Source organism: Entelurus aequoreus, linkage group LG21 (assembly GCF_033978785.1).
Source record: "Entelurus aequoreus isolate RoL-2023_Sb linkage group LG21, RoL_Eaeq_v1.1, whole genome shotgun sequence".
In the NCBI taxonomy this organism is placed as follows: domain Eukaryota; kingdom Metazoa; phylum Chordata; class Actinopteri; order Syngnathiformes; family Syngnathidae; genus Entelurus; species Entelurus aequoreus.
This window is the reverse complement of record NC_084751.1, coordinates 33,957,496-33,973,060: the sequence shown is the minus strand read 5'-3', so window position 1 is coordinate 33,973,060 and position 15,565 is coordinate 33,957,496. Positions and strand designations below refer to the sequence as shown.

Sequence of the window (15,565 nt, the reverse complement as noted above, 5' to 3'; positions counted from 1 at the left end):
ATTTCAAGGGCTGATGCAGTTGCACAATACAAGTTTTTCGAGTTACGAGCCGCGTGACTGAACTAATTAAACTCTTATGCCGTAGGTCCCAATGTATTGAATTACAGGAAACAACTTTATCCATCCTAATTCTGATGTTTAATACACTTCAACCAGTCCAAACAGCTTTAACCTGTTGGGAGTCTAATTTAGTTTTAGCGCTTTTACAGACGTTTGTGCTTACCTCTACTGTATCTCATGCCTCTGCTGCGCACATGTGTGACTGGACAATTATTTTGTTCATTTTGACGTAGTGCATTAACACATTGGCTCTTAAAGGGGTCCTATTACCCCAAATCAACTTTTGCTACCTGTTGGTACCTGTTTTTAGGATCCTCACAATGTGAATTCAAACCATGGCGGAGATATTTATAAAACATTCTTGCCTTCTACCAAACTTGCTCCAAACGAGCAGTTTGGAATTTGAAACTTTAATGACATATTTTACTTTAGTTACATCTGAAACTGATACTTTGTTACATGGGACAATGCACATTAATGAACATATAAAATGTAAACGTGCCAGATTGTAGCCAAAAGCTATTTTCCATCTGTAGGCCCCGGCAGGTTGAATACACAAAGTCTGTAAAGAACAGCAAAGTAAGGCAGCACCAACATCAGACATAAACAATACAATAAAATACACACAGAAGAAAATGAAAAGTAAGACAGCACTAACATGTATAGCGCTTTTCTACTTTCAAGGTACTCAAAGCGCTGTGATACTATTTCCACATTCACCCATTCACACACTGATGGCGGGAGCTGCCATGTAAAGCCGTAACCATGACCCATCTGGAACGCAAGGGTGAAGTGGTTTGCTCAATGACACAACGGACGTGACTAGGACGGCATAAGCCGGGGATTGAACCAGGAACCCTCAGGTTGCTGGCACAGCCGCCACGTGGGATAGGCTCCAGCTAAACAAAATAGGTTAGGTTACGTTATTAGTACCCGAAGGTAAAGTTGTTTTGCAGTCAGCAAGATCAGGACATCCATTTAAACATACAGAGAAAGTAACATCTTAGATATGCAATACAAAGACCTACCACATAACAAGCATCACAAACATTGCCAAGATCACTAAATAGTACATGTACTCAAAGTTCCCCATAAAAAAGATAAAACATATTGGGGAGGTCTCGCTCCTCCGGGTTCCTTGGACCACCAATGACGGACATGACAGCTGTATTCATCTTGGCGAACAATAATTTATGTTGCAATAAATGTTCGTTGGGACCTTTTTCAGTCATTTTCTGTCCGTCTCCTTCTCGCTCGAGCACATGAATGGTTTCTCCCAGCGTGTCACCAACCGCCATCCCCAACAACAACAACCCTTTCTCCTTCCCGACTGCTGCCTTTAACAGAGCGACAGGTGGTCAGACATAAACTCACAGCTGTGTTATCTACGCACCTGCCACTGATCTCGAAGCCGGTCCTGGCACACCCCGTTTTGCCGCAGGCCCGCAGGCCACGCCCCCCCTCACATATAAAATTCCAATCAGATAAAATTTGAGACAAGCCAGAATAAACCACCATAATAACAGAATAATAAAATAATAAATTGCACTAAAATAAATATAGAAAAACAAATAGATACTACAGCTTATCTAGTTCTGTGATGGCAGCTGGGACAAAACTACATCTGTGCCATTTTGTTTTGCCTCTTGGGACTAAAAACTTCCAGATGGGAGAAGCTAAAAATAACTGTGTAGGTAGTGAGATCAATCAATCAATCAATCAATGTTTATTTATATAGCCCTAAATCACAAGTGTCTCAAAGGGCTGTACAAGCCACAACGACATCCTCGGTACAGAGTCCACATTCGGGCAAGGAAAACTCACCCCAGTGGGACGTCAATGTGAATGACTATGAGAAACCTTGGAGAGGACCGCATATGTGGGTTGTTGCTATCCTTCTTTGTGTGAACATTGTTAATTGCCATGTCATGTACGGATGTACTTTGTGGACACCGTAAGTTTTTGCTGTCATCCAGCATTCTGTTTCCGTTTACTTTGTAGCCAGTTCAGTTTTACTTTCGTTTTGCATAGCCATTGCCTTTCTCTTAGCCTTTCCCTTTCCCTTTTGTTCATTTTTGGTTTAAGCATTATATACCTTTTTACCTGCATGCTGCTGTGGTCTGCATATTGGGATCACAACAAATCATTCTCGTCTCACCCGACACATTCCGACTTTTACACAGCAATTAACTACCTGTTGCCACCTACTGACATGGAGTATTATGTAGTTACCCTGCCGAGTTTTACACAGCACAGACACTAAGCAACGGCACATTATTTGCATATTTTAATTACTGATTTGCAAAAAATATTTTTTGGACCAATTAGGTGAAGTTGCATAGTTGCACAGTGGTTGAAAAACACTGTTGTAGAGGGTGGCTGGAGACAACTGAGACTCATCAATTAATTTACCTGACTCTTTAACAATTTGGTTTAGGGAATTATTGTTCTTTAGTGACAGGTGACTGAACCATGAGACCAGGGAGAAGGACAAAACAGATGATATAAAGCATGATAAAACATGATCATGATTGTCTTGTCAACATTAAAATGAGAGTTTTCTCAGACAGTACAAACGTCGGTGAGCCTAATTACACACCGCATCACAGTTAGCATCAAATTTCAGTTGTTGGTCAATTATAGTTCCAAGGTATTTATACCTGTGCACATATTCAATGCCCTGGTTTTTAATCACAGTTGGCTGGTTCACATGGGTGTCTTCCTAAAGTCGATCAGCATGTCTTTTGTTTTTGATAAGTTGACCTGGAGGTAAGACTCATCACACCAGTGTACAAAGTCATCAATAATGGGCTGCTTTCATCTCCATTTAGCAAACTAACAATGACTGAATCATCAACATAATTGATTATTGTTCTGTTGTCATATTTACTCCGACACATGTTTGTGTACAAAATAAATAACAGGGGAGACAACACACAACCTTGTGGTGAGCCGGTAGAAGTACCTTTCCTGACAGACAAAGTACCATTGATCCTGACTTTCTGGGTTCTGTTCGTTAAAAAGTTAAGGATCCAGCCCATCAAGTTATTAGTCAGGCTAAAGTGCTCAGTCATTCTGCTAATCAGAATATGCGGCTGGATCGTGTTAAAAGCTAATGAAACGTCTACAAATAAAAGTCTGGCGTGAGTTCCATTTTTATGCTTTCATCTCTTCTCGCATTGACTATTGTAATTCTGTTTTAACTTGTTTCAACAAGTCAACTTTAAAGAGACTTCAGACTGCACAGTATCCGGCTGCCAGACTTATGACCGGTGCACGCAGAACAGCCTACATTACCCCCATTCTATCCAGTCTTCATTGGCTTCCAGTCAAATGCTGCATAGAGTTTTAAGATTTTAGTCCTGATTTTCCGTTCGTTGCATGGTGGGGCCCCTATGTATATCACTGATTTGTTGTGCCCTTACACTTCAGGGCGCAGCTTTCGGTCTTCAGGCCAGGGTCTCCCTAATGATCCCAAAAACTCATTTTAAAACTTGTGGATACCTGGCATTCCAGACTGTAGCCCCCAGGCTCTGGAATGACTTGCACCAGTCCCTTTGTGAGCTTGAGACTGTGTTGCCTTTTTTAAAAACATTTGAAGACTTTGCTTTTTAGTAAAGCTTTTAGTTAATGGACTTAACTTTTGTTTTTAATCCACTTTTTTATCCTTTTGTATTGTATTTATGATGTTTCCCTGTTGATTAAATTTTATTGTTGTTTTAATTCACCTATGTTTTGTACACCACTTTGTTAGAATCATACATAATGTTGGATATAGAGAACATACAAACCCCTTATTCATTGAATCTAAAATACTGAAATTCCACGACATAGTGAATTTGCAAACAGCTAAAATTATACACAGAGCACATTACAATCTCCTACCCAATAATACACAACAATTCTTCTCGACAAAAGAGGAGAAATATAATCTTAGAGAAAAATGTAATTTTGTATGCACCTACAACTCTTAAGACCTTGGAATATGTGGAATTAAAAATTATGGAATGGATTAAGCAAAGAAATCAAACTATGTACTAATATGATCCACTTCAAGAAACTCTTCAAACTTAAAGTGTTTACAAAGTACAAAGAAGAAGAGCCATGATAAGCATTCTGAATTTATTTCATCCATCCGTTCATTTTCTAGATAATCTTACTTATCTCACCATATGAAATATAATTTACTTCACTCATTATTATTTATTTATTTGTATTGTTATTACTTATGGAGTATATTGTGAATACATTGAGAACAGGAAGTGAACAAAAGTTTTAGCAACTGCTACACTACCGTTCAAATGTTTGGGGTCACCCAAACAATTTTGTAGAATAGCCTTCATTTCTAAGAACAAGAATAGACTGTCGAGTTTCAGATGAAAGTTCTCTTTTTCTGGCCATTTTGAGCGTTTAATTGAGCCCACAAATGTGATGCTCCAGAAAGTCAATCTGCTCAAAGGAAGGTCAGTTTTGTAGCTTCTGTAACGAGCTAAACTGTTTTCAGATGTGTGAACATGATTGCACAAGGGTTTTCTAATCATCAATTAGCCTTCTGAGCCAATGAGCAAACACATTGTACCATTAGAACACTGGAGTGATAGTTGCTGGAAATGGGCCTCTATACACCTATGTAAATATTGCACCAAAAACCAGACATTTGCCGCTAGAATAGTAATTTACCACATTAGCAATGTATAGAGTGTATTTCTTTAAAGTTAAGACTAGTTTAAAGTTATCTTCATTGAAAAGTACAGTGCTTTTCCTTCAAAAATAAGAACATTTCAATGTGACCCCAAACTTTTGAACGGTAGTGTATGTAAAGGAAAAGGGGTAGGATTAAATAAACTCTGGTTCTTCCTTCTCCTTTTCGAACATGTTGAATAGAGAAACTGGAAATTGTGATGTATCATGTTGTATGCATGCATGTTCAAAATAAACACAAACTCAACTCAACTTTGTGATTTCTATCTGTGAAAGCGCATTGTAAATAAAATTAATTTGCTTACTTACTTACTTGCATATGTGTCCAGATTCTGACAAACCTGGTGATGGAGAGCCTCCATCCTGAGCTGAGGAATATGATTGGGCCTCGTCTAAAGGGGAAGACGCAGCAGAGGCAGAGGAATTGGATGTTTGTGAGTTTCCGTGGGACTGGACCACGTGTTATATTCAATGTTGTGTTAACACACTGCAATGATAGTGACATTTATGCTTGGCTTTTTTCTAGATATCGGATGCTGTGTACAGGCAGGTTTTGGCCCAGACCAGCAGTCAGTATGATGCTCTCCTTGAAGCCTGTGAGACGCAGAAGATTGAACTGGATTCTCGGCTAAGAACCAACATGGACCAAATCATTGCATCCAAAGAGCATGTCAGCAGCAAGATTCGAGGTAATCTTGTTCACTGAAAAACAAACTCTTCGTCAGCTAAAATATATTTGATTACTTTGCAGTTACATCATAAAAGGCACAATTTGTGGTTATGAATTGTATTGATAAGTGACACAAGTTTGTTGTTTTTAGTTAAGCTTTTGTGTACAACTCTCAGGGAATTATTTCAAAGATGTTGTGAACAAATGTAGATAATAGGTAAAGTTAATATATTAACTCATGCGATTAATCACAAAAAGTTATCACTTAATCATCTGTATATATCAGGGGTGTAATAGTATTGTAGATACCGTGGTATTTCGGTTTCAGTCTTCACAATAACACCGTGGCGCTTAATGGTACCAAACAAAAACTTGGTGTGTAGTTTTTTCCGGCGCTTTAGCGTTGGCCGGGTCTGAAAGTAAACTACATTTCCTCAAATCATCTGCACAACGCAGGGCGAAGTAAATATAAGGAAACTGAAAAACTACTTGATGAATCCTCAATCCATCCATCCATCCATTTTCTACCGTTTGTCCCTTTTGGGGTCGCGGGGGGTGCTAGAGCCTATCTCAGCTGCATTTGGGCGTAAGACGGGGTACACCCTGGACAAGTCGCCACCTCATCACAGGGCCAACACAGATAGACAGACAACATTCACACTCACATTCACACACTAGGGCCAATTTAGTGTTGCCAATCAACCTATCCCCAGGTGCATGTTTTTGGAGGTGGGAGGAAGCCGGAGTACCCGGAGGGAACCCACAAAGTCACGGGGAGAACATGCGAACTCCACACAGAAAGATCCCGAGCGCAGGATCGAACCCATCCACCTAATTTTACACTGCTTGTTTCTTTCGATGTCGCGGGGGGGGGGGGGGGGGGGGGGCGTCCTGGAGTCTGTCCAGCTGTACTCGGGCGGAAGGCAGCGTACACCTGGACAAGTCTCCTTCTCATAAAATGTCATCCAGAAAATATATTTTAAGCCAAACATCAGTTTTTGAGGTATTTACATACTTGTAAAGAACATAATGTCATGGCTGTCTTGAGTTTCCAATCATTTCTACAACTCTTATTTTATTGTGATAGAGTGATAGGAGCACATACTTGTTGGTCAAAAAAAACATTCATGAAGTGTGGTTCTTTTATGAATTTATTATGGGTCTACTGAAAATGTGACCAAATCTGCTGGGTCAAAAGTATACATACAGCAATGTTAATATGTGGTTACATGTACATTACCTCCAAATTCTTCAGGACAACCTAAAATCATCAGCCCGGAGATTGTGTTTTGGGCGCAGTTGGGTGTTCCAACAAGACAATGACCTCAAACACAAGTCAAAAGTGGTAAAGGAATGTCTAAATCAGGCTAGAATTAAGGTTTTAGAATGGCCTTCCCAAAGGCCTGACTTAAACGTGCGGACAATACTGAAGAAACAAGTCCATCTCAGAAAACCAACAAATTTAGCTGAACTGCACCAATTTTGTCGAGAGGAGTGGTCAAAAATTCAACCAGAAGCTTGCCAGAAGCTTGTGGATGGTTACCAAAAGCGCCTTATTGCAGTGAAAATTGCCAAGGGACATGTAACCAAATATTAACATTGCTGTATGTATACTTTTGACCCAGCAGATTTGGTCACATTTTCAGTAGACCCATAATAAATTCATAAAAGAACCAAACTTCATGAATGTTTTTTGAAACCAACAAGTACCGTAATTTCCGTACTATCAGCCGCACCTGACTATAAGCCGCACCAGCTAAATTTAGGGGAAAATACAGATTGCTCCATATATAAGCCGCACCCGACTATAAGCCGCAGGGTTTTGATGTGTAATTACCGTAGTATATAGGGGTTCCTGCTACCACGGAGGGGATTGTCGGGACAGAGATGACTGTTTGGGAACGCAAAGCGTCCCATTTATTAACAAAAAATCTTTCAATCATTCAATCAAACTTTCACATCTTTGACATGGCGAACAGCATTCGTGCAGAGTACAAATAATACAACGGTGCAAAGTAATACAAAGTGCTCGCCTGTACGTTATCAAAATAACCAGCCTACCGGTATATGAAAAGTCAGTCTTTAATCATTGTGTCATCGTCTTCCTCCTGCGTACTAAAACCACCGAAATCCTCTTCGTCGGTGTCGGAGAAGAACAGGCCGTAAATAAGCCGCAGGGACCAGAAAGAGGGGAAAAAGTAGCGGCTTATAGTCCGGAAATTACGGTATGTGCTCCAATCACTCTATCACAAAAAAATAAGAGTTGTAGAAATTATTGGAAACTCAAGACAGCCATGACATTATGTTCTTTACAAGTGTATGTAAACTTTTGACCATGACTGTATGTGGAGGATACACCAAAGCCTTGCAGGTAATTTTATTCATGTCATTAAAAGCGTTTTTATGTCCATTTTGTTTTGCGCTGTTTATAAAAGCATAGTGTTCAATAAATATGTAATTAAAGCAAAAAATCGCCTAGTCACAGTTGTAAAAACTTTTTTTTAAATTATCGGTCGATGGTACGCTTATTAATGATAAAAATGTTATCTATTTACAAAAAAATCATGATTAATTTGGAGTTAACTATGAGGAAAATAAGATTAATCTCAATTATATTTCAATAGTTTGAGAGCCTTAGTAATAAATTAAATTGCATTTGACTGAGTGATATCAGTATTTGATCCCCAAACAAAACATGGGTTCGTAATTGATGGACAAAACCTTGCTGGCGAGCTCTATTAGATCTATCCTATCTAAGTCTGAAAGCAATTACCGGTAAGTGATGAAGCCTTGCTCGGTTGAGAAGTTAAACATCTCCTAAGACAATCTGTCCAGTTGTGATTATTTCAACGCTCTGAGGACAGATGTCATATGTTTCTCCTTGTTGGTTAGCCGGAATTTTGGTTGCAGTCCTTTTCACAGATACTCTCCAAAACCTTCTGGTTTTGGGGCTGTCTCATGAAGTTGCAGCTCCTTTCACAGTTTTTTGTGGACTAATTCCGATCGAGTCAACGTTAGGCCCCTGCAGGATTTGAATATGCTTTTTCTAAAACCGCTCCTTCGTGGCAGTGCATAGGTTGCTTTAAAATACTCAACGTTTGAGGGGCAACCGATTCTCTCGTTTTCGGGTCGTTGGTTCTGCCTTCTTCTTTTACATAATACCTTCCATAAAAAAAAAAGTTCTCACTTGAGTCCTTGAAAAGATGTTTTCATTTTTATAATATGTGTTAATATTGTTCTCTATTTATATATGTGTTTGCAGCCCTGGTGTTGCCCAAAGCAGAGGCTCTCCTGAGGAGGAGCATCCAAACTTACATCAGTTCTATCTTAGAGGCCTTGATGGAGCCCACCAGCCGAGGTTTCGCCGAAGTCAGAGATGTTTTCTTCAGGGAGGTGGTGGAGATTAGCAAAAACTTGATAAACGGAGGAGGCAAAGACAAAATGGGAGAAGTAAGTCATATTGTGTTTATTTGTTGTTTCGCCGTGCTCACAGTCATGTCACGTTTGTTTTCTTTCAGCACATGGAGAGGCTCTCTATGCTGGCCTTCCACCCTGTCAAAATGCAGAGTTGCTACGAAAAGGTGGAGGAGCTGAATCTGGAGGGGCTACAGCAAAGGTTCGACGTGTCCAGCCCCTGTGTGTTTGTCAGCAGGGCTCAGATCCTCATGAGGGAGGTGAGAGGTCGCTGGAATGTTTACACACCATCCTCAGAGTCAGAAAGCAGTGCCAGTGTAGCAGACAGTAAACCTGCTGTCTGTCCCAAAGCACTTCATTTTGAGTCATCATGTCAGTATTAAACATATCACCAGCACTGTGCAATAGAGGTGTGCGATACTGCAATGGATCCAATACCATGTAGACACAGGACCAGTACAGTTGATATTAACATGTTTTACTACTTTTCAATTTTAATCATATTCAAAGACAAACAGCATATAAAGATCCTTAAGGTTTTGAAGGGCCTAAAAAATATTATTTTTTTCCTTTTTTTGCTCAGGTTTATTAAAAAACAAAAAATATCAGATTATGTCACAGGTTTAAATTAGTCAAATAACTCATTGTATGCTAGTTTATACTAATTGAAAAGTCTGACGGGCAGCATGTTGGGGATGTGGTTAGCGCTGGTGCTTCATAGCAAGAAGGTCCTGGGTTCGATTCCTGGGCTCAGAGTCTTTCTGTGTGGAGTTTGCATATTCTCCCCGTTACTGCATGGGTTCCCCCGGGCTTCCTCCAGGCTTCCTTCCACCTCCAAAGACATGCACCTGGGGATAGTTTGATTGGCAACACTAAATTGGCCGAGAGTGTGAATGCGAGTGTGATTGTTGTCTGTCTGTGTTGGCCGTGCGATGAGGTGGGGATTTGTCCAGGGGGTACCCTGCCTTCCGCCCGAGTGCAGCAGTAGAAAATGGATGGATGGATACATTGAAAACTGTGACATACTTTAACAAAGGGCCTTTAAATGGTTAAAATTAAAATGAATAACAAAAATACCTGTTTGTTTTTTGTTTAGGTCTGAAATTGATTGAAAAAAATTTGATAAATAAAAAAATTATTCAACATGTTTTTTGTTTTTTGAGAAAAAACTGTCTTTGGGGTATTGTTGAATAACTGCCAGTGAATTGTACAATTGTGAAATAATTTGACATTGAAACTTTAAAATTTAACATGAAAAAAACCATGTTGGGAAATATTATGTGTAATGGCGTAATACAACAACAATTATCGCCAAAATACAGCAAAGATTTATTGAAAGGACAAAAAAGTCAGTCTTTGTCCTCTGAATGTTAAACAATAATTATTTGTTACAAATTTTTTCATTTTGCTTTAAAACCATTTATATCATGATTATAATCAGAATAGAAATATACAAGAAATGCAGCACAAGGTTGATTGAGAGAATTGAGGAAAACAATATGTATTTTTATGCCCTTTGAAAAAAATGACTTATATGTCCTGTTTGGCTTTGGTGGGTTGTCGACTAACTCCCAGTGTGTCTTACACCTGTGAAAGAATTGGACATTGAAATTTTTAAAATTTAACAAAAGAAAATATGTGTAATGTGTTTTGGTCTTGATAGCATTGCTAAGTGGCTGGGACCCCCCCTAAGCCTAATGTACATTTTCAATAACATGTAAAAGTGTTGTTATTGTTATTTTGGCAGCAAATGGACAACGCAGTACACACCTTTGAGCAGCTACTGCAGCAGTCTATGACTGCACAGGGAGACAATGACTTGTGCAAAACCATTCAAGGATGTCAGGACAGAGTTCTCAAGGTAAACACAACATTCAAACCATAACAATGTTGTCATGTTTGCATAAGAAAATGCCATCATGCGTCAGTAATCTGGTCTCTCTGTGTTACTGTCTCTCTTGCTTCAGAAATATGATTATGACAGCAGCACAATACGCAAGAAGTTCTTCAGAGAGGCTCTGCTGCAGATTATCATCCCGTACATGCTGCAGCAGCTTTCACCTTCTTGCACACCTGTGAGTAACTCCATTGTTATGTGTGTTTTGCTGTATTTACACTAAAATACACTTAGAGTACTTTTCGGACTATAAGGCCCACTTAAAATAATTTCATTTTCTCAAAACTCGACAGTGCGCCTTATAACCCGGTGCACCTAATGTACGGAATAATTTTGGTTGTGCTTACCGACCTCGAAGCTATTTTATTTGGTACATGGTGAAATGATAAGTTTAACCAGTAGATGGCAGTCACACATAAGAGATATGTGTAGACTGCAATATGAGTCAAGTAAACAACACCAAAATGTTATATTTAACATTGAAAATATAGAACATTACACACGGCGCTCAAAAATGTATCAAAATGTTTTAGTACGACTTTGGTAAGCTATGAAGCCGCACCGCTTGATGGATTGTACTGTGCTTCAACATACGAGTATTATTGTGTGTGTATAAGGTAAGACATATTATCTGGCGTTATTATGCAAAAGCAACTTTTCTTACCTTCTGGTACCTGCTGATCTGTATTTGGGATCTGCATAAGTCCTGAAAATGTGCGCGTATCCGCCATTGTAGTGCGTGCCGACACTGTAGTCGATAGGCTTCTTCTTTTTCTCTATCTTCTTGTCGTATCCGTCAGTAAATTCGCCATGAAAGCGCTAAAACGGTGTAGTGAGTTTACATTATTCATCCTAGGAACTTTAGTTATTAGAGAGTTCCGGTCAGACGGTTTTTCACGGGACACATTTCCGGCTTTGTTATTGCACTAGTAAGCCACAGATGAGGAGATGCTGCTCTGTTATTGATTTAAGTAGAGTCTGAATGTCATTAAAACAGTGAGCTCCATCTTTTGACACTTCTTCCACTCCCGTCCTTGCACGCTACACCGCTAAAACAAAGATGACGGGGAGAAGACGCTGCCGAAAGTGAGCCACGTAAATAAGACCGCCCACAAAACGGCGCATCCTGAAGCGACTGTCAGAAAGCGGCTTTAAGACGGTCTGTAAAACATAATCTATGCAACATTTTGATCAAAGAACCACCATTACACGTTATGTAGACCATAAGGAAGTGTTTTCCATTTAGAAAAAAAATATGACCCCTTTAATGCGCCCTATGGTATCGGATCGGTATTTCCGATACCAGCCTCAATTTCACACGGATCAGAAAGAAAATCAGCGGTATCGCACCCAATTTAAGGAAATACACTTTACACCTGTAGCACCTGCAGTGAGCAAATTCGTCCAAAAGATTGCAGCATAGCACAAACAATAACATGGAAAGGAGGACCATACTGGGGCCGTAACTTTACTGATAACTGATATTTGAATTCTTACCAAGTGACATTTTTTTAAATACGTTTCAGGCCTGTTAACAAATGAGCTGTAAGACTTTGTTTTATGTAAATAAGTTGTGTCGCTTTGTTTCCCCCTTGTGGAGTTGGAGAGCAATTGCCCAACACAATCACCAGTCAGTACTAAATTGTACCATGAACTAAATTAGTTTGACTTCTCAAATAGTTCGTCTCTAAATGAACTTCCTATAGCCTGTGGAATGCCGGCTTAATTTGGACTCTCAAACAAAATGCGAATGAGATTAAATAGAATTAATCTGGTGTATTAAAGGCCAATAATGCAGCACAAACCTATTTGCGCTGCTTTTGTGCAAGACAACTGATTCACTTTCCGCACAACTGGAAAGATAGGCCAGAACAATAGCAACCTTCCTCGAGAGGAGAAAAAACGTGAGGAGATAGAGCCTTTTCAGTGGCAGGGAACAACCTATTAAGTCCCCCCAGTCTCTGAGCCAATTTAAATCTAGGCTTAAAACATATTTTTACTCCCTGGCATTCAAATCCAGTTAGACAGGATATCTTGGTTGTTTTTATTTCTTGTTTTATCCTGTGTATTTATTTATTACATTTTAGTATTTTAGGTGATATAATCTGCACTTCTTTGAAGGTATATTTTACTACTGTATTTTATTCATCCTTCTGTGTTACGATGTAAATGTGACACTATCTGCCCCTTTTCTTATGTCTGTACAGCACTTTGGCCAACTAGGGTTGTTTTTAAATGTGCTATATAAATAAATAAACTGAACTGAACTGAAACTGGATATAAGTCAGGGCACAAATAGTCTTTTCTTTTGGATTTAAAACTCCTTCCATTAATCCACAGAGCCTTTTGGGTTAAACTTTAAGACAGGGGGCCCCAAACTACAGCCCGCGGACCATATACGGCCTGTCAGCGTCCAAAATCCGGCCCGCGAGAAGTCTCACATTTTTTTTAAATGTGTCCCACCGCTTCCATGTTAGCAACCTCTCTTTGTTTATAATGTCTATTTTCTTCTAGATCCAACCTCTATTTTATGCTGCCCTTTTTTTTTTGCTGCAGCTGTTACATACACTGTAATATTGTACACCAGGGATGTCCAAATCATTTTAGCTCAGGGGCCGCGTGGAGGGAAATCTGCGCACACGCGGGCCGAACTATTAAAATCATGGCATTAAAACAAAAAAATAAAAATAACTTTAGATTGTTTTATTTGTCTTACTTTGGCCAAAAATAGAACAAACACATTCTGAAAATATTACAATATAAGGATAGAAAAAAACACCCGGCAGCGGTAAAGTTTAGATCAGTGGTCCCCAAACTATGGCACGCGGGCCAAATACGGCCCGCCAGCGTCCAAAATCAGGCCCGCGGGAAATCTCAAGTTGTTGTTTTTTAATTTGTCCTTTCTAATCTATTTTCCACCGCTTGTTACTCTCGGGGTCTCCTAGCCGCTCAGGCCAATCATATTGTCTAAAAATGCATTTTCCCATCGCTAACGTGACATCGTCGCGCTTGCGCTGCGGTGTTGGACAAGCGTGCGGCAAGTGCACACTCTTTTAATCAATTAGTGCATGAGAAATATATATATATATATATATATATATATATATATAGACACACACACACACAGCCCGGGCCAATATTTTTTAACCCAATGCGGCCCCCGAGTTAAAAAGTTTGGGGACCCCTGCTTTAAGACTTTCAAAAGTTTTGTTTCCATGATTTCCGTCCGAAAATTCCTTAGAAAAAACTCTTCCGCCAGTCTTTCATTGCATCCGACCCGATACGTTCTTGAAGGTAGCGTCATGCCTTTGTTAAATCCATAAACACTGCAGCAGTACATTGTGAAGTGAAAACCATTTCAGGTGACTACCTCTTGAAGCTCATCGAGAGAATGCCAAGAGTGTGCAAAGCAGTAATCAGCGCAAAGGGTGGCTATTTTGAAGAAACTAGAATATAAACCATGTTTTCAGTTATTTCACCTTTTTTTGTTAAGTACATATTTCCACATGTGTTCATTCATAGTTTTGATGCCTTCAGTGACAATCTACAATGTAAATAGTCATGAAAATAAAGAAAACCCATTGAATGAGAAGGTGTGTCCAAACTTTTGGCCTGTTGTTGTCATCCGTAAGTCTCGGAAGACAATGGATTGGCGCCCCTTGGATATGATTTAGTTGGTCATGCAGCGTCTGCTGTGGCTGTACAGACCCACATGGGAGTGACAGTCTCTGTTGCAATTGGTGCATTTTTAGGTCGAGTCAGCTACAGGATGTAGTTGCTTGCTCTTTCTCTGAGCTTGCTTCTCATCTGCAAGCTGGCGGAGTTTTGCCTCGCCAGCTTTCAGTCCAGTGTTCACGGTGTGTCTCCAGCTAGATCTGTCCTGAGCAAGCTCTTCCCAGGTGTTCAGGTCCATGTCAAGCGCTTTCAGGTCACGCTTGCAGACATCCTTGAAGCGGAGAATTGGCCGTCCCGTTGTCCTCTTGCCAGAGGCAAGCTCTGCGCAGAGGATGTCTTTGGGGATCCGGCCATCGTCCATTCAACGCACATGGCCCAGCCACCAAAGGCGACGCTGACGGAGGAGAGTGACCATACTGGGAATCTTGGCTTGCATCAGCACCTCGTTGTTTGTCACACGATCGCTCCATATAATCCTGAGTATGCGACGGAGGCAGCGCATGTGAAAGGCACGTAGCCTCTTCTCCTGCGAGGAATACAGAGTCCAGGATTCGCTGGCGTACAAGAGAGTGCTTAGCACGCAGGCACGATACACAGCGATCTTGGTGTTTATTGTCAGCATGCTGTTGTTCCACACTCTTTGCGACAACCTGGCCAAGGTTGTGGATGCCTTGCCGATCCTCTTGTTGATCTCCGCTTCCAGTGAGAGGTTGTCAGTGATGGTGGAGCCAAGGTATGTGAACTGGCTTACGACCTCTAGTTCATAGTCGTTGATGGTGATACAGGGTGGTTCAGCATCTTGGGCCATCACATTTGTCTTCTTCAGACTGATAGTCAGGCTGAACTCGTCGCATGCCTTTGCAAAGCAGTCCATCAGGCTCTGTAGCTCTTCTGGGTGTGGGTGGCCAGAGCAGCGTCATTTGCAAACAGCATGTCGCTGATGGTTACCTCCCGGATATTGCTCTTTGCTTTTAGGCGAGCCAGGTTGAACAGTCGGCCGTCTGACCGAGTGTGGAGGTAAACACCCTCGGTCGACAATCCGAAGGCGTGCTTCAGTAGAACGGCAAAGAAGATACCGAAGAGAGTGGGAGCGAGGACACAGCTCTGCTTGACGCCACTGCGGATTTAGAAGGCATCTGACGTTGAGC

General features: G+C 40.5%; 1 protein-coding gene across 1 annotated transcript in view; it reads left to right on the top strand.

The window, feature by feature from the left end:
- Positions 1-15,565, top strand: part of niban2a (niban apoptosis regulator 2a) — a 92,140-nt gene that overhangs the window by 70,940 nt on the left and 5,635 nt on the right. The window contains exons 7-12 of the mRNA XM_062031534.1: positions 5,091-5,195; positions 5,288-5,450; positions 8,694-8,881; positions 8,950-9,105; positions 10,593-10,706; positions 10,813-10,920. Coding sequence (XP_061887518.1) covers positions 5,091-5,195; positions 5,288-5,450; positions 8,694-8,881; positions 8,950-9,105; positions 10,593-10,706; positions 10,813-10,920 — 834 coding nt within the window. The remainder of the gene's footprint in view (positions 1-5,090; positions 5,196-5,287; positions 5,451-8,693; positions 8,882-8,949; positions 9,106-10,592; positions 10,707-10,812; positions 10,921-15,565) is intronic.